General features: G+C 54.5%; 2 protein-coding genes across 12 annotated transcripts in view; both read left to right on the top strand.

Moving 5' to 3' along the window:
* The first annotated feature begins 180 nt into the window (after window positions 1-180).
* On the top strand, window positions 181-25,809 carry LOC149862269 (disintegrin and metalloproteinase domain-containing protein 32-like). The gene is made up of 21 exons (XM_090056056.1): window positions 181-241; window positions 316-374; window positions 653-714; window positions 989-1,067; window positions 8,607-8,683; window positions 8,999-9,182; window positions 9,954-10,016; window positions 10,325-10,396; window positions 11,892-12,058; window positions 12,343-12,424; window positions 13,136-13,272; window positions 15,065-15,245; window positions 15,520-15,609; window positions 17,460-17,658; window positions 17,880-17,988; window positions 18,670-18,853; window positions 20,086-20,166; window positions 21,475-21,592; window positions 22,732-22,891; window positions 23,050-23,082; window positions 23,827-25,809. The coding sequence occupies exons 1-21, from the start codon at window positions 184-186 to the stop codon at window positions 23,972-23,974; spliced, it is 2,343 nt and encodes a 780-aa protein (XP_089912182.1). The 5' UTR covers window positions 181-183; the 3' UTR covers window positions 23,975-25,809.
* Window positions 23,095-25,809, top strand: part of LOC149862267 (disintegrin and metalloproteinase domain-containing protein 18-like) — a 39,566-nt gene continuing 36,851 nt past the window's right edge. For 5 of the 11 annotated variants that reach the window (XR_016443352.1, XM_090056051.1, XM_090056047.1 and 2 more), the window contains exons 1-3: window positions 23,095-23,668; window positions 24,205-24,263; window positions 24,819-24,897. Coding sequence is in view for 10 of the 11 variants with exons in the window: in XM_090056051.1 (XP_089912177.1) it covers window positions 23,321-23,668; window positions 24,205-24,263; window positions 24,819-24,897 (486 nt within the window). In the remaining variant the exon portion in view is untranslated. The remainder of the gene's footprint in view (window positions 23,669-24,204; window positions 24,264-24,818; window positions 24,898-25,809) is intronic. The other 6 variants (XM_090056050.1, XM_090056046.1, XM_090056053.1 and 3 more) reach the window with 5 other exon arrangements.

The following is a 25,809-nucleotide window of genomic DNA, read 5'->3' as shown; positions in this document are numbered from 1 at the left end:
CTTTGCCAACCCCTCATCCCCCTTTAACACCGTTGTATATATGCAAATACAAATCTATATAATGGGCACGTTTGCAGTAATAAAATACTTGAAGTCCTGTGGCGGGCGTGGCTCGCGCCGGGGGGGGGGGGCGCGGCTGGCGCGGAGCCGTTGGCGGGGGGGCGGGGCGAGGCGGGAGCCGCGATGGGCCGGGCGCTGGGGCTGCGGCTGGCGGTGCTGGGGGCGCTGGTGGCGGCGCTGCGTGAGTGCGGGGCCGGCGGCGGGGCGGGCCGGGCCGGGCCGGGCCGGTGCTGAGCGGGCTGCTCCCCCCCGCAGGCGCGCACGGGATGCTGCACCTCACGGAGCCGCGCAGGGTCCGCGCCGCCGCCGGCCTGGTAGGTGCCTGAGCGCCGGGGGGTCTCGTGGTATTCAGGTGGGAAGTGGTCCCGCGTGGACTCCCCTCCGGCCCGGGGCGGGCGCGGGGGCTCTGCCCTCGTGTCCCCGCAGGTGACACGGGGGGGACAGCCGCGATGCCAGAGCCCAGCATGAATGGGTGGGAATAGTCGTCACCCCCATGGCGCCTTTGTGAGCGCTGTCCGTGTCTCCGGTGATGGCCACCTTCGCACCAAGCTCGGTTACTAATTGTCCCCGTTTCATTGCTCCGGATGCTCAGGGCCAGGTGTCCTACGCCCTGATGATCGAAGGGAAGCCGTATACGGTGCACCTGAAGCAGCAGTAAGTCGCTCTGTCCCTGACCCTTCGCCTGAGACAGGCCCGCTCTTTGGGAGAAACGGTCCCGGCTGGGCTCAGTGAAGCCTCTCAGCCCTGGGTGACTTGTCTGGGGCATTACGGGAAGGGAGCCGCGCGGGGCGGACCCCCCAGCTGGCTGGCAGCAGCTTTCCAATTGGAATGGAGAAGCGGAGCTGGGGGCGGAGAAAATTGCTGCGGCGCGTTGTTGAAACAAGTGAAAGTAGCTCTACATTTTGGGTGGTTGGTTTTTTGCTTCCAGGCTCTTCATCCCCAGTGAGTTCAGGGTCTACACCTACGACGTACAGGGGTCACTGCTGTCTGATTTCGCTGCTGTGACGGTAAGATTCAAGGAGTGCCGGCTTGCAGCTGCTTCGCTTTTTCAGGAGGAAGTTGCGAGGTGGGGATTTTGCTGCTCATGAAGTCTCTCCCCCAGCTTTTATTTTTTAGTGTTTGCTTTTTTTACCGATCCTGGAATTACATCCTGCGAGGAAGCATGCTGCTCTCTACTGGAAATTAGTGGGTGGGACAAATTACTTGGAAATGGCGTTTGTTCACCAATTGGTGACCTTTTCAGGAAAGCCACTTGCCGTGCTAACCTCCAAAATGGTGAATATAGGACAGTTCTCTCCTTTTCACCAATGTCAAAGGGAAGGGCCAAGGTGGGAGAACTGTAGAGGCTCAAAGTGCTTCTCTGGGATTCAGCTCAGCAAGGCTGTTCAGGGCAAATGGTAGGGTCTGCAAGTAATGGTCCCTGAGCTGTAACAGGATCCACTGCCTAGCTAATGCTCTCTGTATCGGGATGTCATTGTGTGCAGATGCTGGCAGATGCTGGGCAATTTTCTGGCATCTGCTGGCATTGAAGGAGAGAGCATTTGGTGGGACTGGAGCCGAATTGCTTCTCGCTCTTTCTTTTGCTCTCTGTGGGTACATGAGGAGCGTGGCCTGGCAGGAAAGGGACATTAGGAAGAGTTCTGTCTTTGGTTGCCTCCACCTCACCTAGCCCTCATACAGATAGACCTTTTTTTAAGGATTGTGTTTGCATTTCTTGCCTGTCTGCACTCTAACCCTCTCTGGACGTTTTGTTCATAGATTTCATAGACATTCAGGCTGGAAGGGACCTCGGAAGATCATCAGGTTTAGCCCCCCATCCCAGGGGCCGAAAGTCAGCTGGGGTCATAGGATCCCAGCAAGAAAAACATCCAGATTTCTCTGTAGGTGCTTGAACCACCTCCGGCAGCAGGCTATTCCAGACCTTGGGGGCTCGGACAGTAAAGAAATTCTTCCTTATGTCCAGCTTGAAACGGTCTTGCAGGAGTTTATAACCATTCGACCTCATCATCCCTTGGGGCACTCTGGTGAACAAACGTTCCCCCAGATACTGGTGGTCACCCCTCATAAACTTATAGGTGGCCATCAGATCGCCCCTGAGCCTGTGCTTCTCCAGGCTAAAGAGTCCCGTGGCTCTCAGCCTGTCATCGTAAGGTCTGTTTTCCTGACCTCTGATCATGCACATGGGTCTCCTCTCATGCTTCTCCACATCCTTTTTGAATTCCAAAACTGGTTAAACACCATCAGGTTCTTGTCCGCCCGTTTGCTGAGCCTGTCCAGGTCAGCCTGGATTGCCCTCCTGTCTTCTGGTATGGATGCTTTGCCCCAGAGTTTGCTGTCATCAGCAAACTTGGCCAGTCTGCTTCTGACTCCAATGTCCACATCATTAATGAAGATGTTGAACAATATGGGTCCAAGGACAGAGCCTTGAGGGACCCCACTGGTCACAGGGCACCACAACGATCGACTTCCGTCAACCACCACCCTCTGGGTCCGACCCTGAAGCCAATTCCCCAGCCAGCGGAACGTGGTGGACCCGAGGCTGCAGTTGACCTGTTTTGACAAAAAGTGATCATTGGATACCAGATGGAAGGCTTTTTTAAAGTTGAGATATATGACATCAATCTCTTGCCCCTTGTCCAGGTGATAGGTCACCTGGTCGTAAAAGGAAATGAGATTGGTCAAGCAAGACCTACCAGCAACAAACCTGTGCTGGCTATCCCTCAGTGTGTTGCCGTCGGCCAGTCCATTGAGGATGGCTCCCTTGATGTTTTTTTCTAAGACCTTCTCCGGGATAGAGGTCAGGCTGATGGCCTTGTAGTTTGCCGGATCCACTTTCCTCCCTTTCTTGAAGATCAGCACTACATTGGCCTTCTTCCAGTCTTCGGGCACTTCACCAGAGCACCAGGAGCTCTTAAAGATCCGTGCCAGGGGCTGGGCTATGATGCTCGCCAGCTTCTTGAGTACCCTGGGGTGTAAATTGTCGGGGCCGGCTGACTTGAAGGTGTCCAGCCTCTCAAGCTGTTCCTTCACAAGGTCAGCATTGATAGAGGGCAAGGAACCACCCTCGTTTAGGTGCCCTTGTCCTGTAATGGGCAGGGGCATCCCATGGGACTTGTGAAAGTCTGATGCAAAGTACCCATTTAGCAAGTTGGCTTTTTCCTGGGTGTCAGTCATCAGTTCTCCCTTTTGGTTTAGCAGGGGTCCAGTGTTGCTCCTGCTTTTCCTCCGGCTCCCCACATATCTAAAAAAGGACTTTTTATTGTCCTTGATACTTGTGACCAGTTGGAGTTCAGTCGCAGCCTTGGCTTTCCTGGTTTGCTCGCTGCAGGTCCGGACCAGTGCAGAGTATTCCTCCTTGGAGGTGGATTCAGTCCTCCATCCTTTGTAGGTCTGTCTTTTTAGACGCAGGAGGACTGCCAGTTCTCTGGAGAGCCAAGGGGGCTGCTGTGCCCTCTTGCTGCCTTTCCTCTGAGACAGGATAGCCTTAGCTTGTGCATCTAGGATCACTCCCTTGAGGAGCAGCCACTCTTCCTGGACTCCCCTCCCCCTGGGGTCGTGGTCCTTTAGGGCCTCACCAGCAAGTCTCCTGAGCTTGTCAGAGTAAGCCCTCTTGAAGCCGAGGACCTCTGTACTGCTGACTGAATTGACAGCTTTTTGGCAGATGGTGAAGGTGATCAGCTTGTGGTTGCTGTCACCCAGCTTCCCTTTGATCCTTAGGTTGCCGATTAGGTCGTCCCTGGTAGCCAGCACCCGGTCAAGCAGCGCTTTGCCTCTTGTTGGCCAATAGACTTCTTGAGTCAGATAGCGGCCATCCACACACGAGGAAGCTTTGCGACCGCTTGGATTTGGCCGAGCGCTCTTCCCACGAGATGTCTGGGTAGTTGAAGTCCCCCATGACAACCATGGACCGGGAGTATGCAGCCTCAGCCAATTCCCTGGCAAACTCCTGGTCAAGCTCTTCATTCTGGGAGGGAGGTCTGTAGTAGACTCCCACCACTGTATCTCCTGTGCCGTGTTCCCTGTGGATTTTAACCCAGAGGGTCTCTAGTCCACCCTGGGTGCCAGTGTCAGCTTGTAGGGACACGTAGTTCTCCTTGACAGAGAGAGCTACACCTCTGCCCCTTTTGTCCACTCGATTCCTCCTGTACAGGGTATAGCCGTTTATATCCGTGGTCCAGTCATGGGAGGAGTCCCACCAGGTCTCCATTATCCCTGTGGCATTGCAATTGTTTGTGTTGAGCAGGAAGACAAGTTCCTCCTGTTTATTCCCCAAGCTCCTGGCATTGGTGTACAGGCATGCAAGTGTCTCCTTGGGAGCCCTTGGCTTGCCTGCATCTTGCTCTAGGGCTGGGGCAGGGGTGGGCTCCCTTGAGTGCCTTGGTCTGCTGGCTTTGTAAGGATTGCTCAGCGGGCCAGCAGTGGCGGTAGTCCACCCGCCCCCCAGTGAGCTTAGTTTAAAGCCCAGTGGAGCAGGTCAGCCAGTCTGGATGAGCAGAGCCTCCCCAGCTCACTGCCTCTCTCACCAAAGAGCAGGCTGTGGTCATGGAAGCCGAAGCCTTCCTGATGAGACCAGCACCACAGCCTTTGGTTCACTACCTTGATCCTCCTCTCCCTTCACAGCCCATAGCCCGAAACTGGAAGAATCAAGGAAAACACCACCTGCGCCCCCAACCCCTTAAGTCCTGCTCCCAAATCCCTGTAGCGCCTCATGACCCGGCTGGGAGCGCTGTTATTGGTTCATTTAGCGGCAGGTTCTGTAAGACCAACCTGGTGGCCTTCTACAACCAGGTCACCAAATCCTTAGATGCAGGGGTAGCAGTGGACGTAGTCTTTCTGGGCTTTTGGAAGGCCTTTGACACTGTCTCTCACCCCGTTCTCATTAAGAAACTGGGGGACTGTGGTGTCGACACCCACACAGTCAGATGTGTCGCCAACTGGCTGGAGGGCCGCACCCAGGGAGCGGTGGTGGACGGGTCTTATTCAACCCGGAGGGACATGGGCAGCAGGGTCCCCCAGGGCTCGGTCCTCGGGCCCACACTGTTCAACACCTTAATCGGCGTCTTGGACAAGGGGTAAAAAGCCCCCTGTTCAAATTCACAGACGGCACTAAGATTTGGGGAGAAGTGGGCACACTAGAAGGGAGGAAGAGGCTGCAATTGGACCTAGACAGGTTACAGGGGTGGGTGGATGAGAACAGGATGGGTTTCAACACAGACAAGTGCAAGGTGGTGCACCTGTGAGGGAAGACCCAGCATCATACCGACAGGCTGGGGAACTCCCTTCTTGTCAGCGCAAAGGCAGAAAAGGATTTTGGGGCCATTATTGATGCCAAAATAAACATGGGCCGGCAGTGCGGGGACGCAGTCAGGAAGGCCGGAACAGTACCTTGTCATGCATCTACAGATGCATCTTGAGCAGGTCCAAGGAGGTGATCCTCCCCCTCTACATGGCACCGGTCAGGCCGCAGCTGGAGTACTGCGTCCAGTTGTGGGTGACGCACTTCAGGAGGGATGTGGACAGCATGGAGAGGGTCCAGAGGAGGCCACTCGCATGATCAGGGGACAGCAGGGCAGGCCGTACAAGGAGAGGCGAGGGGACCTGAACCTGTTCAGCCTCCAAAAGAGAAGGCTGAGGGGGGATCTAGTGGCCTGTTACAAACTAGTCAGAGGGGACCAGCAGGCATTGGGGGAGTCTCTGATCCCCCGAGCACAACCAGGAGTGACCAGGAATAACTGTCACAAGCTGGCACAGGGTAGATTTAGGCTAGACATCAGGAGGCACGACTTCATGGTCAGGGTGGCTAGGATCTGGAACCAGCTTCCAAGCGAAATGGTGCTGGCTCCTACCCTGGGGGTCTTTAAGGGGAGGCTGGATGTACACCTTGCTGGTGTCGTTTGACCCCAGTACTCTTTCCTGCCATGGCGGGGGGTTGGACTTGATGATCTGCTTGGGTCCCTTCTGACCCGACCAACTATGAAGCTATGGATGAGGAGCATATGGTAGTGGTCTGTGGGCTGGAGGAGTTTAGGGAACTCCGCAGTGTCTCTGATACGGGCTCCCGGGAAGCAGCAAACTTCCCAGGCTGAGGGGTTGGGGCGGCAGATTATCCCCTCAGGAAGGAGTCTCCCACCACAAACACTTTACGTTTTCTCTTGGGGGAGCGGGGGTGGTAGCTACAGCTGAGCCTGCGTTGCCTGCGGGAGCTGGCAACTCAGCAGGCTCTGCTGGGGCTGGTTTGTACCTGTTGCAAAGCTCCAGCGGGGCAGGGGCCTTGGTGCGGCAGGCCTTGGGGCCCTTGACCACCTTGGTCCATTCCTGTGGCTGGACAGAATGGGTCCTCCCTTGTCCTTGAGGGAGATCATGGTCTATCTTTCGGCTCCTGGGTGAGAAGGGCACTGGTCAGGCTGCAGCTGGAGTACTGCGTCCAGTTCTGGGCGCCACACTTCAAGAGGGATGTCGACAGCATGGAGAGGGTCCAGAGGAGGCCACTCGTATGATCAGGGGACAACAGGGCAGGCCCTATGAGGAGAGGCGACGGGACCTGAACCTGTTCAGCCTCCCAAAGAGAAGGCTGAGGGGGATCTAGTGACCTGTTACAAACTAGTCGGGGGATCAGCAGGCACTGGGGGGGGGGGGGTCCCTGTTCCCCCGAGCACCGCCAGGAGTGACCAGGAATAACGGTCACAAGCGGGCAGAGGGTGGGTTTAGGTTAGATATCAGGAGGCAGTACTTCACGTCAGGGTGGCTAGGGTCTGGAACCAACTTCCAAGAGAAGTGGTGCTGGCTCCTACCCTGAGGGTCTTTAAGAGGAGGTTAGATGCTCATCTTGCTGGGGTCGTTTGACCCCAGTATTCTTTCCTGCCATGGCAGGGGGTCGGACTAGATGATCTGCTCAGGTCCCTTCCGACCCTAGAAACTATGAAACTAAGTAGGAGTCTATTTCCTGCTCGCGGTCCCTGATGGCACGCAGTCACTGGACTGTGGCCTGCAGCTCCTCCAGCTGGCGCGCCAGAGACCCCAGTAGGGAGCAGACCCCACAAAGGGAGGTGGCCATGCTCCCAGGCCCCAGATCCTGAAAAAGCAACAGGCAGCCCCTGCAGCCGAGAGCCAGGAGCTCCGTCCACGTGGAGCCTGGAACCGTGGGCTCCATCTGGTTGAAGGCCTCTGAGGTGCCGGGGGTGGGGGGGGCACAGACCCTGAGGGGACCCTCGGGGTGCGGCGTGTGCCCAACTGTGTCATGCTGCTGGCGGGCTGGCTATGGCTGGGACTGGCTTTCCTAGGGTGGCTCACAGGCAGGGCCTCGGGCCCTCTCGCGCAGCCTCCTGCGCAAACTCTGCACTAACTCACACGCCAGCAGACAAATGCACCTGTTTGCACAGCCTGTTTGTGCGGCTCCGGTTGCGTGGCTCCCTGGGGGGTTGGGTGAAGTAGGGCCAGGGCGGGGCGAGACTTTTCTGGGTTCCTACTCAGCTGCCTCCCACAGCTGAGCTGAGCTAGTCCCCTCCCACCTCCTTTCCTAGCCTTTCATCCCTGCTCGTTCCCTGCCGTTTCTGTGTCCTTGAAAGTTTCCAGCCCCCCTCCTCCAGTTTCTCCTGTAATCGCTCTGTACATGCGCTGCCTGGTTTCCTTGCCCTTGCTGCTGGCAAGGGCGGCATTGTCCCAGGTGTGTGCACTCACCTGAGTGCATGGAGGCTGGGCATGATGCTCATCAGCCACTTGTGCACCATGGAGTGAGATCTAGGAGGAAGCTGGGCTTTTATTACAAGTGCCACTTGCCTCCTGCTCTGGTTGAGTTGTCCAGCAGGAAGGAAGAGGGGGTATTGAGGGGGTCTAGCAACCAGCCTTGGTGACCGGGCAGGTATGTAAAACCCAAATGTGGAGAGCTCTCGGGGGCAAGGAGATCAGAGTTTCCGAGAAAGGCTCGTTTGGCTGTCAGTGCCTTCTTCCGTTTCTCCCCTATTTCATATTTCTGCTCAAACTGGAACAATGCATGAGAAGATGAGACGGAGATGCAATCTTTGGGACAAATCCTGCCTCTCCCACTATGGATGGAGTGGCCTTGATGCTGTCGAGCTGGTGTGCAAAGTACTGAGGCACCAGAGAGTGCTGGATCATGTCGCAGGGGCCCTAGAGGCGAGGTTGCCATGCGCCTCTGCGGGGACCCGCTAGGGTCTGGGTTGGCAGGAGGGGGGACCTTCCAAGGCTCGTCTCCTTCCTCTGCGGGGCAGAATGGAAAAGCCTCATGTTTGCCTCCGTAGCCTGGGCAGAACTTAGACATTAGCAGACCCTTGGGCAGCTCTTCAGCACCCAGCTGGTTACTCTGGCAGGTATGCAGCTCAGGTGTTGCACCGTAGTCCCGAGCTGAGTTGTGCGGTGCATCACCTGTTGTATGCTGAAATGCTTTGGTATTCTCAGCTGGTGTCATGGTCTTGGGAAGTGTCCAGGGAGGCTCCGAAACGTGGCTAAGTGGGAGCAACCCCTGGAGACCTACACCTGCTTGTAAGGCATTCCTTCTTTATGGTGGCTTCTCTTTTGATGTTATGTAGGCTGACTGCTACTACCAAGGATACATTGAAGGTGTCGCAAACTCAGCTGTGATGCTTAGCACCTGCTCTGGTCTCAGGTAAGGAAAGTATAGAGTTTATGAATTCCAGTACCTGCCTTATTTGGCATTGCTGTGGTTGCCATCAAAACTCAACCTTTACTCAGAGGCACAGCAGAGTTATTCCGGGTGGGGCAACCTACTTGTATTTTAGGACATGCTGAAGTTTCTGGTACTAAGTCACCTTCAGGAAAATCAGCCACAGATACCCTTGTGTTGTACCTGCTGGACAATGCTGGCTTGTGCCATTCTCAGTCCAGGAGCGCAAGCCGAGTGTAATGTAATGCAGAACACTTTGACTGCCATAGGAGTCTGGCACGTAGTTTGTTTTTTCAGAGGGCTGTTGCAATTTGAGAATGTCAGCTATGGGATTGAGCCGTTGGATTCCTCATCTGGATTTGAGCACCTTGTTTATCAAATAAAAAATGGATCCACCGAAAGGCTGCTCTCTGAGAATGAATACATGTTTAGAGATGGGGAGCAGGTATCCGGAGAGGTGTCCCATACCCTGCACATTGAAGTGAGTATGCTCTCTGTAATGGCAGTAGTAGGTGTTACGTGATTGCCAGCAGGCCAAAAGATTTGTTACATCGTTTTGTCGAATCTGAATTCTCGGGCACAGCAAATTCGGTGAGATGGCTTTGAACCTAGATTTAAACCGGGCCTGTGATATGCCCACGCTGTGCAGCCACATCGTATTATGAAGGAATGTGTGCCACAGCCGGAGGCCTCCTCAGGGCAACTCTCAGCCATTACTGTGTCGGTAAGAATGGTCTGGAGTAGCCCTGCCTCGTGTCACGGTCCATGCCTAGTGACCGCCGGCAGTGTCAGAGCCTGGTGGGTTTGAGGGCATTGCGTTTCTTGGAGGTGTTTGTGCCCTAAGGAAGGTGTGGATCTCACATTCCTCCTATGTATGTGGGGAGCGGCTTTCTCTGAGCCTAAAGTTTAGTGCGCTAGTCTGTCGTGTCTCCCTTTCTGAGAGTCAAAAGAGTGCTGGCAGCATGCTGGCTTGCGTAGCTGTGCGCAGAGCTTTGTAGACCCTTGGTAATTGTGCCAAGGGAGCATCATCAATCACAAGAGGGGTTTGCAGCTGTGCAGGGTTTGCTTGTTCCCCCCCTAAAGTCTAATGAATAAGTTATCGTAGGTTCATCCACTCTGCTAGATGGATAGCCTGGTGGCCATGTTTTTAAGCACTGGAGCTGAAGTTGGATACCACAGGCTTGCAGCGTTAGTAAGGGACACGACGGTTGAAGTGTAGAAATAATTAATAAGTGTGAAGTCTTTGTTTCAGTTAGCAGCTGCCATTAAATTGGCCAGATATCTGGAACTGGCGATAGTTTTGGACAAGGGTTTGGTAAGTCTCAGTCCTTTTCTTCTTTGTGTCATACCCTTCCTTTACTCTTGTACACCATGTAGAAATGGTCCCCTTTGTCCTGTCCCTCTAGAGGCATAGCGCAATCCAGAGTGGGCTGAAGCACAGCCCTTGTGTAAAGTACAAGTCCGTCCTCTGCCTAGGAAGGAAACTGAAGAAGTCATTAGATATTTTAAACGTCCAGAATTTGGGGCACATGTGAACACCGCAGCGTTCTCACAAGGGGAAAGGCATGCCCGAGGAAACGTTGTGCTGTAAAGGCGACCTAAAAAGCTGTGTTTGTTTTTCAGTACAACTACATGGGGTCAGACAAGTACGTTGTAACGCGGAAAATAGTTCAGCTCATCGGCTTTGTCAATAGCGTAAGTCCACTGTCTTTCTTGTTTCATACCAAAACAGCAAGTTGGATCATTTTACTGCACCGTTTTCAAGGGCTGTGTGTTCTGTTGATTTTCCGTAGAGGATTATCTGCGTTGCTTTCCCCTCCTTGCTCTTGTAAAGCTTTGGTTTGGAGCAGCCGCGAGCTGCTAGAGGCAGAAAGGAGGAAACAACCCCGCATAGTACTGCTTTACCCGCAGCTGCTTGTTGGCCTTATGTAGCCTGCCTTCTGAGGAAAACGGAAAGCCATTTCCGAAAGACAGCCCCGTCGTTTAGCACAACTGTGTTTCTTGCCACCTTTAAATTAGGGCTGATTTAAAATCCTCTAGTTTTTAAACACCTGGCCCGTGTCAGTGGTCATTCACCTTTTGAAACGCAAGCCCCCCTTTGCTAGACTCTGGGCACCCTTTAGAAAATGCCAGCACTTGCCGCCCTGCATTTTTTGACTGAGGGGAAAACAACGGACCAATTCTCTGGTGGCCAAGGGCTTGGGAAGACTGCCCCAGGGCAGAATGTTTCTTCACGTCATGGATTCCTCTTGGAGACCTCTGAGTGTATCGTGTGAACTGTGCGTAGGTGCCTGCCCATCAAAGCGGGCTGCGGCACCCTGGCCTAAGCGTTCAACCCTGCCTAGCGTAGGCAGGTTGTTAATGCCTGTACATACATGTAGCTGCTCATAGTCAATCTGAGGTCCGCCTGCTGGCTGCAAAGCAGCCATTGGTCTGTCAGTGTGGTATGTGCTGTGCCACCCTCTGGTTTTGTCTGATTGTTTCTATCGGGCAAATCAGCCTTTTGGCTGCCTGTCTGTGCCTTCCAGTGGAGTGTGCTAAGCTGCCATAGCTCCCTTACTGTCTGCCATGAGTGTCCACAGGGGAGAGAAATGCACACCCTGGCTTCCCTCACAGTCCTTCCCCTATGTGTTCAAGCTATGAGCTGTGGAGTCCCCAGGGCGGCTGCTTGCTAGTGTCTCCAGCTTTCCTTTCCTTATTTATACCAACTAGGGTATAAATTTTCTTATTTATACCAGCTAGGTCTGCTGTGTGTCATCTTGGTGCCCCACATGTGCCACATTTCCTGGCACGCTCCTCTGCTGTAAGAACAAGCTATTACCTTCTGCTCATTGGACGCCAACTGCTTCAGTCCCAACCCCCTTGCATTTGCCACGGGAGTTGTGATCCTGCAGGCATTTAAGTTTGTAACCCTGTATTCATGAGCTGTCCATTGATTTCCGTGACCCAAGCTGATCCAAAGTGCTGTGGTTTGGTCTTCAGAGCCAGATAGTATCATCTTGTTCTCCTGCACTTTTCTCCTCCCTGCCTTCTTTTTTCACCACAGCAGTGGCAGGGACTCAGTCGTGAAGAGCAGTGCTGGTGTGTCATGTCTGTCTCTGAAAGCCGGGGGGTTGGGGTACTGCCTGTAAAAATAAAGCATGGGTCTGGAGAAACAGTAGAGAACACGTGTCTGATCTTGTATTTGCAGATGTTCAGCCGCCTTAACGTGACAATCGTTCTGTCTTCCTTGGAGTTCTGGACAGATTATAACAAAATCATTACAACGGGGGAAGCTAATGAATTGCTACATCGATTTGTAAAGTGGAAAAACTCCCATCTTGTTCTGCGGCCCCACGACATGGCATATTTACTTGTGTAAGAGGAGCTTAGTGTTAAGTAAGATATTGTTTGGGTTTTTTTAACCCGCGCAGCTTTGGGAAACACGGATGACTGGCCCAAAAACTTACGTTAGAAAATGGGAGCGGCGCAAACTTCGTTCTTGATTGACTCCATTTCCAAACATATTTTTAAGCCTCTTGGCTGTTTCCCTGAGCGAGAACAGAAAGCTTAGGTTCAAGAAAAGGCAGTAATCTACTGTGTCCTTATCACCCCATTGCCAAGTGCATGTTGCTGCTGAAGGGACTGTCGTTACGTTTTAGGTACAGGGATCACCCTCGTTATGCGGGGACGACATTTGCCGGGAAGATGTGCGTCAGCAACTATTCTGGAGCTGTTGCACTGGTACAGTATTGTTGGATGTCCATTGGTAGCGATCACTGTAAGATTGGCCGCAGGCAAGTCAGAAGATGCTTGGCCCTTGGGTGTGGTGGATTGAGACGCATGCCTGTAGGCGCACGTTTTGACTCATGGCTCTGCCCAAGGGCAGACGTGCACCCTAAAGTACAAATGTAAATGTTATGGTGGCAGTTCCTCGGTCTTTTCATCCTAGCTTCCAAAATTATTGAGCCCGCTAATCCACAAAGACATTGGTACTGGTCTAAACATGTTGGCAGCGGCCGAGCCCTTAAGTATGTGCTTCTCTTTAAGCACGTGAGCGGTCCCACCTGCCTTTGGCAATACCACTCCCAAGGTGACGCACATGCCTGCTTGTAAGCATCTTGCTGCCCGTGGGCCAGATGCTAGCTCTGTTTAGGGCTGAATTCCCAAGAGTGGGCACCTCGGGTCATGTCATTTGTTTTCTCCCGTGCCCTGGCAAGTTCTCTCACACCTGCAGCATCTGCGCTGCTTGCTCTGGGATTTAGCATGGTAAATGGCAGCCGGAAATTGGAAGCAAGTCTCGTGCGGTCCTCTCCATTACAGTACGGGGAATTGCCTCCAGGACAGGTTGGAGAGAGCAGGCAGGAGAAGAAAGGGTTTGGTAAAATCATGGCTTGTTTCCTAACTGTGGGGAATTGCTTGCTATTAATTCCTGGGTCTTTCTCCTTCGTTCAGTACCAAGACGCGATGACCCTGGAGAGCTTTTCCATCGTAGTTGCCCAGCTGCTGGGGCTGAGTCTGGGCATGACCTATGACGATTCGAGGACCTGTCAGTGTTCCGGACCCACATGCATCATGCACAGGAATGCCATGTAAGGACCTTTATGCCATCCCTTCTCTCTCGTCGCTTTACCTGAATCTAGAGCTACTGTCTAGGATGTCCGTAAGTTTTATCATCGGAAAGGACACAATTTTAGGAGGCAAATGGTTGTGCCAGAGGCTGAGCATATGTCCAGCAAAGCAGGAGTATTTTCAGCCTCCCCTAGCATCCGTGCTGCTACCTCTGTACAGCACAGGGTGATTTGTTTCTGCAAGCCATGTTTGAAAACGCATCTCACCCATGTCTATGCCCGTGTACATGGCACGTGGTTATAGCGCGAGGGTCCTCTGATGCGTCGGGTATAGAGGTTTTTGCTATGTTCGCGTTTGGCAGGTGCATCTAACTAGGTACAGAACTCACGGTTGGCTTATGCATTTTTCATGGGGATCATTTTGAGAAGTTACTTTTCTATTGGCAAGAGGGTACCTGTTGAAGCCTGGTCTGGCCATTTCTGTGGCAGGCAGTAATGTGCGTGACCTCTGTGGGCCATGCAGAGCAGAGAGCTCAAGGACCACTCCTCTTTGCTGGCAGGGAGTGATCTCGTTGAAATTGGTGGGGTTGCGTGCATGAAGCAGAACTCACGTAGCCCATGGCACGTGCTGGCCATGCCTTGACTTTTTCCCCAGGATGCGGCTTGTGGGTATTTTGGAATAAAACATGTAGTGCTAAATGGCTGAGCCTCAAAATATTCTTTCAGTGACACGGTTTTGCCAACAGAGCCACTTGCCTGTTGTCGTTTCTGGCAAACGCAAGGCAACACAAAGTAGCGCTGAGTCCTAGAACTCTGCAGCCCTTCTGACAGTGGCCCCAATCATTCAGCTCTGGGGACTGCAAATGAGCGCATTTAATCTTGCGTAGTCAAGCCAGGCGAGAGCCCCAGTGTGGTAGATGCCTGTGGATGTGAGTACTGTGGTGCTCACACACCCAAATGCCTCTAGGATCTAGACTTGCATCCATTTTCGCCAAAACTCTTTATTAGTTGGTGGCAATCAATTAACAGGCATGATATGAGTTTATGGGCCCAGAAATGTGAGGGCACCAAAGGGGCTCTTCTGGTCAGTTGGTCTGCCCTTCTGCGTTACACAGACTGTAGCACCTTACCTGACGATTTCGGCAGCAAACATCTCGTCTGTTGCTGAGCAAGATAGCATCTGTTCACAGGTCACGGGCATCAAGTTCAGTGTCCAGTGGGCAGGTGTCCATGATCTGCCGGGCGTTGTTGGGCTATAGATCTAAAAGAGAGCCACTTACCTGCAGTTTCTTTCTTTTTGGGCAGAGAGATGCGAGTTTTGCATTGGATGCCATGGTTCGGGTTAGCGTGATGCTATAAACGATGCAATGTTGTCTCTCCCAAGCCTTTACACCAAACCAAGCTTGGTCTAGAGAATCCAAATACCTCAGGTGCACCTACGCATACATGATGGATTTATTAGAACATAAGCAGAAATTGAGTCTGATTTCTGACCCTTTGGTGATCATCCTCACATCCTCGGGTATTCCCTATCGGAACCCTAGGAAGAAAAGGCAGAAGCGAGTTAGCGGGTATCTGTGATCACTTAACATGCATGTCTTCTTTTAAGAAGGAAGCAAAAGCAGGCTATGTCACATCAGCTACCAATTACTGCCCTTTTTGGTTGTTCAGACCTTTGAGGTGTTTTCACTGAAGAACGGAAATGTTTTCAGCTGGCTTTTGGAAGTTAGCGTGCCTGCTGCTAATTCTCCAGCAAGATCCGTAACTGTTTTTAGATTCTAGATTTTTTTGATTGCTCTTTGTTGTATTGTAGACTGTTCAGTGGTGTAAAAAGCTTCAGTAGCTGCAGCATTGAAGACTTTGAAACCTTTATTACACATAGCAGAGGACACTGCCTTTCCAATAGGCCGCATTTGAATCTGTCCTACAAGCGTCCAAGCTGCGGCAACGGTATTATAGAAGATGGAGAGCAATGTGACTGTGGCTCCTCACAGGTCAGTACGCAGCTTTGCTGGAGCAATGTAACAGGGTAGTGTTTTTGGTGCAGAGTAACCGTGCACTGACAGCCAGTGTGTGGCAGAAGCAGGAGGAAGCCCTGAAAGGTCTTGTCTGTACGTATAGAAAAAATGCACATTGGCATGCGTGTCGTTGTAGCAACCTCAGACTTGCACGGCTCTTGGAGGTTCTTCGGGGTGACGATTCTAGGCAGACCTTTAGAGGAGAGAACAGTTAGACCATGTAGGCTAATCACATTTGCCTTTTTTCCAGGAATGCGCACGGAATAGATGCTGTACTACGGAGTGTAGATTAGCAAGAGGCGCGGGGTGTGCTGCTGGGTTATGCTGCTCTAGCTGTCAGGTAAAGCACGAGTTTTCTGTCAGCAGCTAGAGGTGCAGGGCCCCAGAAGCCCTGCACCAATCTGCTTGACAGCTGGCAGGCTTTGTGGCCGCAGCAGGGGCCACCATCCCTGCGGCTGTCATTCTGCTGCGCCTTAACACACACAGGGTCATCTATGTCATGAGTTTTGCCTGTCAGAAGCTTGAGGTGCAGTTCCCCCCCCCCCAAACCCCTGCACCGATCTTCTTGAAACTTGGTAGGCTTTGTGGCCTTGCCAGGGGCCACCACCCCTGCAGTTTTCACCCCCCTGTGGCGTAACACGTACATGTGGCATGAGTTTTGCTTTCAAGAATTTGGGGTGCAGTTCCCCCCAAACCCCTGCACCAATCTTCTTGAAACTTGGCAGGCTTCATGCTCTCAGCAGAGGCTACCACCCTTGCAAGTAAGTTTCATCCAAATCGGACAAAAAACCACAAAGTAATAGATATTTCATTGATTCCCCACTATCCCCCACGGCCGGGTCTCCAAGGTGGCTCCGAAGCTTCAGCCGGATCGAAGCGGGAACCTGGTCCAGAGCTCCGGATCAGATTGCTGGCATCTGAAGCCGGATCGAATAGCTACCTACTCGCATGGGCCTAGAATCTAGACCTTCTTAGTACTAGTGCAGAACGCCTTTGGGGAGGTGTGGAAGCTGTGGCAGGGTCTGCTGCGGTCACTTGTTTTGCCAGAGCTCAGAGCAGGTAAGGGTTGGGCAGCCTGGTTGGGGAAGTGGGCTGTAGATGGACTGAGCAGCTTGCCCGAGAGCATGAGGGAAGTCAGCAGTTGGGATGGTCACTAAACATGGACTCCCTGAGTCGCAGCCTGGTCCTTGAGCCACAGTCTTGTCGTTGGGAGCAGCAAGGGCTGTGTGGCTTTTCTTTCCTCTCGCAAGTGGGCCAACGTCTGTGGACACAGTCCAGAGGCCTGCTTGCCTGCGTGAAGCCAAGCCTGGGCATCACAGCAGGATTCAGGCCTTATTTGGGATGAAAGCAGTATTTGCTGTACCTTCTTTGAAATGCTGCCTCTTCTAGTGTGTGGTGCGGAGCATTGATTGTGGCAATAGTCTATCCAGGCTGCAGATCGCTACGTGCTTTTAATGGCAGCGATGAAGAACCAATGAGGGCGGTTGTGGTGCGGGGGTGGCTTTCCCGCCACTTGTGAGATGGGAAACAAAGACATGTGGCCACCCTTTGTGTGTGCGTGTATCTGGAGAAGTCTGATATGGTAGATGAGATGATCCCCTGGATCTAGAGGGCATAGTGTATCTGTGCTGGGGCACAGGAGATGCTTCTAGGCCGGGGCTTCTCAGCCTGGGGGCCACAAGATTCTTTCAAGCATGCTGCCACACAGTGGTAGCACTGTTAGGTGTAAAAACACGAGTCCTCGGATAAAACCCTGAGCTGTCACCTGTGAATTCACAGCATTCACAACATTCCTTTGTGTTGTGGGCTTTCAGAGTCCCTTGCCCCAGAAGACTTGCTCTGTGGTTTTTCTGTAGTCACAAAGGAGTAAACATTATGAGGCGGCATTTTGTGAGGGGTGCCTCTGAGTGACTGAGGCATGCCCGAGTCTCTTAAGGGGTGCCCCTAGCCTAAGAAGGGTTGAGAAGCACTGCTTTGGGCACTCTTGCAGCGAGAGCGACAGTAGCTGCGCTCAAAGGGAGAAGGCCAGGGATAAGTGAATTAGGGGAAGTGCTAGTGGCAGTGACACGCAGCAGCAGCTTGGTGGTGGCGCATTATCGTCACATAATTCCATGGTCCATGCGTGCTGGACTTGAACATCACCGGGTAGGATGTTTACGTGCGATGATTATTCCTACCTCTGTCCACTAGATAAAAGCAAGGAACAGGAAATGCAGAGAGAGGGTGGATAATCAATGTGATCTCCCCGAGTTCTGCAATGGAACCTCAGCGTTCTGTCCGGAGGACGTCTTTGTCCAAAATGGGTACAAATGCGAGCACAACACCGGCTACTGTTACAATGGGCATTGCCAGGCTGCTGACCTCCACTGCCAGAGAATCTACGGGAGAGGTAATGCGGGCAACCATTCCAATGTTTTCCCAAGTCCAGTGCCAGAAACCTGTTGTAGGACCAGTAGTAGCAAACATGGTAACAGTACTGAACATCGTACTTGAATGGCTGTCTTTGTTCTCGTTAAGTCTCCCACTACCATCGGTGGCATTTGAGAAGGGCCGATGGACGACATCCCTGTTCCTCTCTGATTGTAACCCACGTTACATCTCAACTTGCAGGTTCCAAAAATGGCCCCGATGCCTGTTACGAAGAAGTCAATAGTCAAACTGATAGGTTTGGCCACTGCGGAAATGATCCAAACATGGGATACAAGAGCTGCAGCTGGACGTAGGTCTGAGGAAACGGATGTCGCTATTCATTTCAGTGCAACTCTGATGTAGACGGGTGTTTGTCGTCTGTTCCTCTGAAGGGTTGCTTTTGTGGCTTCCTCAAGTTCCCTTTGTGGGGAGCTGGCTATTCCTAGTCCATAGCCCTAGCTTTTTCCAAGGACCTTGCCTTGCCTACCTAGCCCTGGCACCTGGGGCAGAAGCAGCCAATATAAGGAGGAGTGTCTCTGGGCCAAGGTATGGAGAAGGAGTAGGCATAGCCCTCGGCTGTGGACAGACCGAGTCACAAGCATCTGGCACGCCTGGCTCCTCTGCCCCAAGGGTATGCGATAAGTAAGGGCTGGTGGTGTTGGCAGTGGCTGGACATGTCTGGAAAGACAGGACCCTGAGCGTCACTCGTGGTCTGAATGCCCTGCCCAGATCTACACGGTCCCCTCTGCAGCTTCATGCCTGGCCGGAGGACCCTGACGTATAGCGGAGCATACAGAAGTGCTCTCCTCTCTTGATGGAGCAGTCTTCTCGCTTCCTTGTGCACTGGTTTTTGTTTGGTTGCTGGGGTTTTGTTGGGGTCCCATACTAGCCGCGCTCTCCCTCCTTATCGGGCGGGTTTTATCTTCTTTGACAGTTGAAGCGATCTGGTATTCTGTGTAACTGTATGTCCCTCTCCTGATGACTTTTATAGGAATCTCAAGTGCGGGAAGTTAATTTGTACCTATCCAATTCGCGTTCCGTTTATTCAAGAAAACACGGCTGTGATTTACGCTCAAGTGCGTGAGGATCTATGCGTGTCTTTAGATTACATGCAGCCAGCCACTGCGAAAGACCCGATGATGGTGAAAGATGGCACAATGTGTGCTAATGGCAAGGTAGAGAACTATGTCATAAAGGGGTAAAAAGTCAGCCTGTGGACTGCCTGAATCAGATGGATTTTTAGAGGCTTTGACACTGCAGAGTAAGCTCTTCCAGTGACTGTATTCACGCTGTTGCGTTTGTCACTCACTCCCTCAACGCCCAGGGTCATTTTTTCCATACGGCGTAAGCCTAAGTGGTAACTCAGCCAGAGAGAGGTGACCATGTACCGGTGTCTCCGGCCACCCCCTTGCTCTGCTTTGGTAACGTCTTTGCATCGCTGTGCTTGAATCATTCTGCTGCTTTGTAATCCTCAATATGACTTGTACAGTAGCAGCATCGAGGGCCCAGTGTCCCATAAAGACGGGTCGTGTGCTGAAATGCTAAGAGTCTGCGGAAGTGTCTTTGATGGGAGCCCCGCTGTTTGTTTGCTGTTCCCAGGGTCCTAGTGTGAGCCTAGCCAGGGTAGGAGTCTGCAAGCCTGTCTAGCCGCTGTGGCAGAGAGTGGCTGCAAAGGGGAGGAAGGGGTGTGCAGGGCCTATTCAGACTGACCTGTCCCCTGCCCTTCCTCCCTGATGGCCTCTGGCAGTCAGAAGCCTAGTGGATAGGTGACACCCCTCCTGCCCCATCTAATACCCACGGATAGACTTGTGCGTGAACTGGGCCGGGCCTCTCTCGGCCCATGTTAAATTGGTGACCTCTACAGGAGCTGGGGTCTCCAGGTCCCGCCTGGTAATTAGATGCTGCGTGGAGGTAAAAAGCTGCCTTTGGTTTGTTTTAAACAGGCTTCCTAATAATTGCCCATCACATTCCCTGGAGCTACTATCATAAGAGCTAGCCAAGGGGAGGTCCCTGCTGACTTTCTCCCTGGCAGTCCTGATTTCCGAGGCCTCCTTCATACCCTAGAGAGGCAGGGGGGAAGACCCCAGGGCTCCGCCAAGGGGAATGTGGATTGGCACATCGGATGGGCCTGGCTCCCTTTGTGAAGTACAGGTGCTCCTGCTCTTTGTATGATCAGTTCTTGCTGCGTGCCTTTTCATGAAGATCCCTTCTTTGTTGGCTATCTTCGTGGTAACGGGGCAGATGCCATTAGTGGGTCTTTGGACAGGCATCTGTGGCATGTCCCAAAAACACGGTCTTTCTGGTTCTTCGCCATGAAGCTTCTTTTCAGGAAGCGTGGGCTGCGCTCTGAGCACACAGGTAGGCAGATCCACCTGCCCTGGCTTTTCCTACTTTGTTGTTATTTTAGGTTTGCATAGCTGGAAAGTGCCAGGTAGAAGGCGTTCTGGGATACGATTGTAATCCAGAGACAAAATGCAGCGGACACGGGGTAAGTTTGAGTAATGTTATTTCCGCGTGATGGTGCCTGGTCTCGGCAGGTAAAGCAGCAGGTGGTTTCGGGATATGACCCCACGCTGCAATGCCTGGTAATGGGCTACGGCAGCAGTTTGGCTTGGCAGGTATGGCCAGAGCCTCTCCCATGACCTATTAGTTGCCCTAGGCTGCGGGTGAAAGTCCAGTTCTCCTGAGACAAAGCACAGGCGGACAGATGCCCGTGTCCTTTGTCCCGCGAGAAATCCTACAAAAGGTTCCTGGCTGAAAAAGCAGTCGCAGGTTTTCCTACGACATGGCAAAGTGTGCCTGCAGCCCCGACATGGTGGCAGAAAGGCGGCACTGCATTCAGCCCCATGCTGAACCCATATTTGTCAGGCAATACGTGGACGTGCTGGTCCCCGGATCCTTTTGTCTCGGCATACACCCCTGCGTGACTTAGAGGGACAAATGCAATGCCTGTTCCTAGCCGAAGGGGACTTAGGTGTGTAAGTGGAGTCGGGGTCCCCCCTGTTGTGGGGCCAAAAGAGCTAACTGGTCTGAGTCCCCTCCTGCCAGCTGTGCTTCCTGCCTTGGTTGAACCCCTGGTCAAAAAGGAACGGCCTGACCGGGTGCTCAGGGACTCCAGCAAGCCAGACCAGGATCTTGCTTGTGTGATTTGCGTCTCTTCCATTTGGTGCCTCATAGGCAAAGTAAGACCCAGGCCACCTGAGCCTCGGTGTGCCCTTGCCAGGTGTGCGCAGAAAGGGAGTGGGACCAGTTTGACTGGCCCGGGATGGCTGCGGAAAGTAGAACGACAGGCAGGGCTGTTCTGCGTCACCCAGAGAAAATCGGATGGCTCCAGACCAGGAGAAAAAAAGGGAAAGGCAGCCAAATGGTGAATGGCCAAGCAGCAGGGAACTGTTTAGACCCAGCCTGTCACAGTTACCAGAGGAGGGGGCAGACTAGGGGAGGGGCTGGGTCATGGGGGACATGGAGGGAGTCCCCAGAATCTAGTTTCAGCCATGCCAGTGGACTGCTGGGGTCCCAGCCAAGCCAGGCCACCCGTCCCATGCACGCGTCATGTTGGTAGAAGTGGGGCTGCCCGCCTGCTTGCCCCGTGGGTGTGAATGCCAGGCTACCGAGCACATGGTCTCAAGCATCTGGAAGAGTGTGTAGGGAGCAGGTCCTCTCACACTGACGGCCCAGGTGGTCATCTGCAGGGGCAGGGCACTGGGAGCTTACCCTGGAGTGACTGGTCGTGTTCACCTCGGAGGAGAACTGCTGTCATGGGGTAGTAACCTTGCTGTCTCCCCTCTGTGTTAAGGTGTGCAACAGCAAGAAAAATTGCCACTGTGATATCGGCTGGCAGCCTCCAAATTGCCAAACCAGAGGATCCGGGCTAGGTGGAAGCATTGATAGTGGACTTCGCTTTTTGGGCTCTGGTGAGTGCTCTGACCCAATTTGGCAAACCCAGTGTCCTGGGCCCCAGCAGCTTGGATTTGGTGCTCTCCTCTAAAGGGAGCAACAGATCTGCCATGAGCACCTTCAAGGAGCCTACAAAACCTCGGCGATTAGTAACATGGGGCCTAATTCAGCTCTCCGTGATTCCTGAGAGACTCTGCAGCCATTGAGGACTGAGCCTGGCCAGTAGCTAATTAGCCAGTAGAAGGAGCTGCTGTGGTCGCTTGGCTAGCTGGGTGCTGAGCCCTTTCTCGGCCTCCTGCCCTGATGTCAGACTTTGAGGGCAAAGCTGCAGCCCTTTAGAGGTCTGGGCAGGCCCGTGTCTTGTGAAGATGTGCCCGTGATCCTAGCACCCGTTCCACTTGAATGGACAGCGCTAGCCTGGCGACCGTTAAAATACCCAAGAAGCAGAGGCGGTGCAGGTGGGCAGTCTGTAGTGTGCAAAAGCAGTCATGAAACGTAAGCCATGGCTTGGTTGCCTGACTTGTTAAAACTAGGGGAAATAACACGCCAGTCAGAAGAGATGCACATGGGGGAGAATCCTGCAGCTGAGCCATAATGGGGCACACGTCGGGAGCTGGGTAGCCCAGTGGCCCTGGGTAGCTGCCTCGGACTTGATGGCCCACATCTCGTGCCATTGGGAGGGTGAGGCACTTGATCCCTGCCCCCCAACCCAACCTTGGCCCAGGTCCTTTCATGTTTTCAGGGGATTGGTGGGGAAAGCTACTGAGTGAGGCTTTATCAGTCTGGAAAGGGTCCCCCTGGGTGCACCTCTCCCTGTTGTGCCCTGGGGGTCTGGCACTCTCCAGACGTGGCCCAGGCCGCTCCACCTGGCTGGCAGCGCAGTGGGGTAGTCCTGATCACAGCTGTCTGTCCGACTGTCGTGTTCGGACTGTCCCGTGCCGGTCACCAGGCTGAAAGTTGTTTCACGCCTTTTGCCTGGACGCATTGATCTCCTGTGACTGCTGTCAGGGAGAAAAAATTGACATGACCTGAAGGGAATCGTGTGCCTGGATAACTTTCTGTAAGAGATGACCGTTGCTGTCCTGGGAAATGAGGCAGCGCAGAGGAGCGGGTGGGGGCAGCTGCGTGAGACCCGGTGTCGGTGTGCTCTCTCTAGACGCTGCCCTGGAGCGCGCTGCCCAGAGGACGATGAAGAATTGGCTGCTGCTGGGCTTCTGCCTCTTTCTGCCCGTCCTTGTCGGCGCCGCCCTCATGGTCGCCAAGCGGAAGGAGCTGAGTCAGCTGTGCGCCGAGGAGGAGTCCCAAGCCGATGAGGAGTAAATGCATTTTGGTGACCTCCTAGGTCCCCGCCCTGCTGTGTGCGGGAGCCCCCTCGGCGGCTCCTGCCTGGGCTCTCCGCCGCGCCTGTGGCCTCCCCCCCCGCCGGCCAAGGCAGCCTCAGGGCTCAGCACCCGCTCCCCCTGCCTCCCCGCAGGTCCCCGGCGCCGAGCCTGCCCGAGGAGCCCAGGTAAGGGGCGGGACGGGGCGGGCGGTCGGCCGGCCCCAGCGCGCCGGGCGGCGCGGCGTGACTCCGTGTCCCCTCCCGCAGCGCCTAGCCGGACCCGCAGCGCCGGAGCGGAGCCGAGCGGAGCGGAGCAATAAAGCGCGCGAGCTCCGCACCGCCTCGCGCCCGCGTCGTGTGTCCGCGCGCCGCCCCTCCCCCCGCCTGCCCGCCGCGAGCCCCAGACGGTTGGGGCGGCTGCGCGATGCGGGCCCTGCTGCCGCTGCTCCTGGCCGCCCGCCTCGGCGCCGCGCCGCGGAGCGCCCTGCACATCCTGGTGCCCTGGCTGCTCTCCTCGGCGCCCCCCGGAGCCCCGGTACCGCCCGCCGGGGGGTGGGCCCTTGGGGCGGTCCTGCCCCCAGCCGGCGGGGGGAGATGCCCGCAGGGGCCTTCTGCGACTGGAAACGGGGCAGAGGAGGGAGGTGCCAGGCCGGGGACGCCCGGGACGGGCTGCGTGGGGGCCAGTGGGTCTGGTGCTGCTGCGGGCGCTCCCGCCCCTTGCGAGGAGATTTGCCTCCGGGCCGCCTGGAAGCGGCGTGCCCTTTGCTCTCCGGTGCGTCTGGGACGACGAGAGCGTGAGCGCTGGTGGGGGGCACGCCTGGAAAACCCGTCGGGGTGGCTCGGGTCCCAGATGGGAGACGGGGATGGAGCGTGCCCCTTGGCACAGGGCTGCGTGTCAGCACGTGCGTACCGTGCGCGTGTGACTTTCAGACCCCTGCTTGTTGGACCGAGTGGTCGCGGCAGCACCCGTGCCCCGCTAGGACATTTTTATTCTTCGGGCTTTCTGCCCTTCGTCGCTGACGCCGCTAGCACAAAGGAACGGCAGAACCGCGTGCCAAGGGACGCAGTGTGCGACTGACCTGCGCCGCACAGAGCACAGCTCTGGAAGACCCCCGGTAGCAAGCCCTTTGGGAGCTGAGCTGGCACCTCCCAGCCCCGTTGGCCCTTGGCTTCCCAGCACCACTTGGAGTGTATGTGGTTACTGCGTGCTGTTGAATGAAGGCTGCAAGCGTGAGTTGCAGATGTATTGTGCAGTGAAAAACGCTCGGGTAATAATCTGCTTTTTTTCTGACCTCTGGGCTGCTGTAGAAGATTTCCTATGTGCTTACAATAGAAGGGAAGCCCTACACCGTTCACCTGCAGCAGCAGTAAGTGGCATGGTCTCCTGCCCCCCGGCCAGTCCCTCCATGGTCCCTGCAAGCCTGTCGCAGGGAGGAGGTGCTGCCCGATGCCCTTGGGTCCGTCATGGGCCGAAATGCACTCTGTCACCAGCCTCCCAGGCTGACAAGGCCCCGGGTCCCCGGGCAGTGAAACAGCTCAGTGTGGGAACCTGCCGGCCAGGCCTGTGACTCTAGGGCTTCGAGTCAGAGATTTGTGCTGTCAGGGTAGCAGGGACCAAAGCCGTTCAAGTGACTGTGGCTGCATTCCTGTTGGACCCCCTCCTCTGTAGGACGCACCTCAGCCCGGCCTGCTCCTGAATGCCCTCTAGTGTGGAGGCTGAGTGCACCCTGGGGGTCCGAGGCTACAGAAATTGCCCCACAGACAGGGGGAGAAGGTGGACTCCTCTGAAGGGTTTGTGGCTGCCTCCCAGCTAGCACAAATGTCAGGGGTGGGTAGGAATAACGATTTCAGGAATGATTGCTTTGGAAGGTCAAGGGGTTTTTCTTCCGTTTTCCTCATTTTCTCTCCCTCCCCCTTTGCAGAGTGTTTTTACCCAGCGATTTCAGGGTGTATACTTACAGCAGACAAGGTGGCATGCACTCTGAAATCCCGACTATTAAGGTAAGAGGTGATGATTGCATCCAGCTGCAACTCAGGTTTGTCAGAAGGGGTCCCTGGGGTCTTTCCTCCTCTCAATAAACAGTGTGGGAATCTCTTCTCCTGGAAAGCACCTATCACTTTTCCACGTGCTACTGATATTTGACTGACCGTGCCAAGCACTTCCTCAGGGACGCGTGGGAATGCGCTGTGGGAGTCGGCACTGATCAGACGGGGAACGTGGAGCGGCGCAAATTTGCCCTTTCTGCCACAACGGGGCTCCATGGAGCAGGGGGCTGTGGTCCCGGGGAGTCCCGTGCTCACTGAGTGGAAAGATCCAGCTGCAGCCTCTCTTGTCACAGTCCTCGGGGGCAGAGTCCACAGTGACCGGCTAGAAAGGAAGGGCGGTCAGTGTTTCTGGAGCTCTTCCTGCCTCAAACTTCTCAGCAAGTCTAGAGTGTCTGGCTGCTGGCAAGCCCTGCTTTCCCAGCCCTGAAATGAGTGGCTTGGTAATACACAGGACAATGTCCGTGGCCATGGCTGAGCACCCTTAAAGAGCAAAGGGTAGCCACGTCTAAGGCTCGAGGATATGGGCAGCTGGTCTTGCTGAGGCTGTGGAGCTCCCTGGCTCCCCCCGCTGAAGTCTGTTTCTCCTGGAATCTGTGTGGACAAAGATTCCCCGGTGGCCTGGGGGTTTTTGACAGGGGGCCAAGACCGTTGGCCCACAAAACGTGGAGGTGCTCAGACTGGGAGATGTGTGCCGCGGGTTGAGAAACAGCAGGTGTCTAAGGGTGCGGGTCAGCCAAACGGTGCAAGGCAGAGAAAAGCAGAGCACATGAAGCTTTCCCCGGCGGTCCCGGGGGTTGGGTTCCCTCCCTTGGGACAGCAGCGACGGCACAGCCTCAGCAACGAGAGTCCTCATCTTTGCGTCCTGCT

This window comes from Crocodylus siamensis, chromosome 6, assembly GCF_052110815.1.
Source record: "Crocodylus siamensis isolate JL-2025a chromosome 6, ASM5211081v1, whole genome shotgun sequence".
In the NCBI taxonomy this organism is placed as follows: domain Eukaryota; kingdom Metazoa; phylum Chordata; order Crocodylia; family Crocodylidae; genus Crocodylus; species Crocodylus siamensis.
This window is presented reverse-complemented; position numbering and strand designations above follow the sequence as displayed.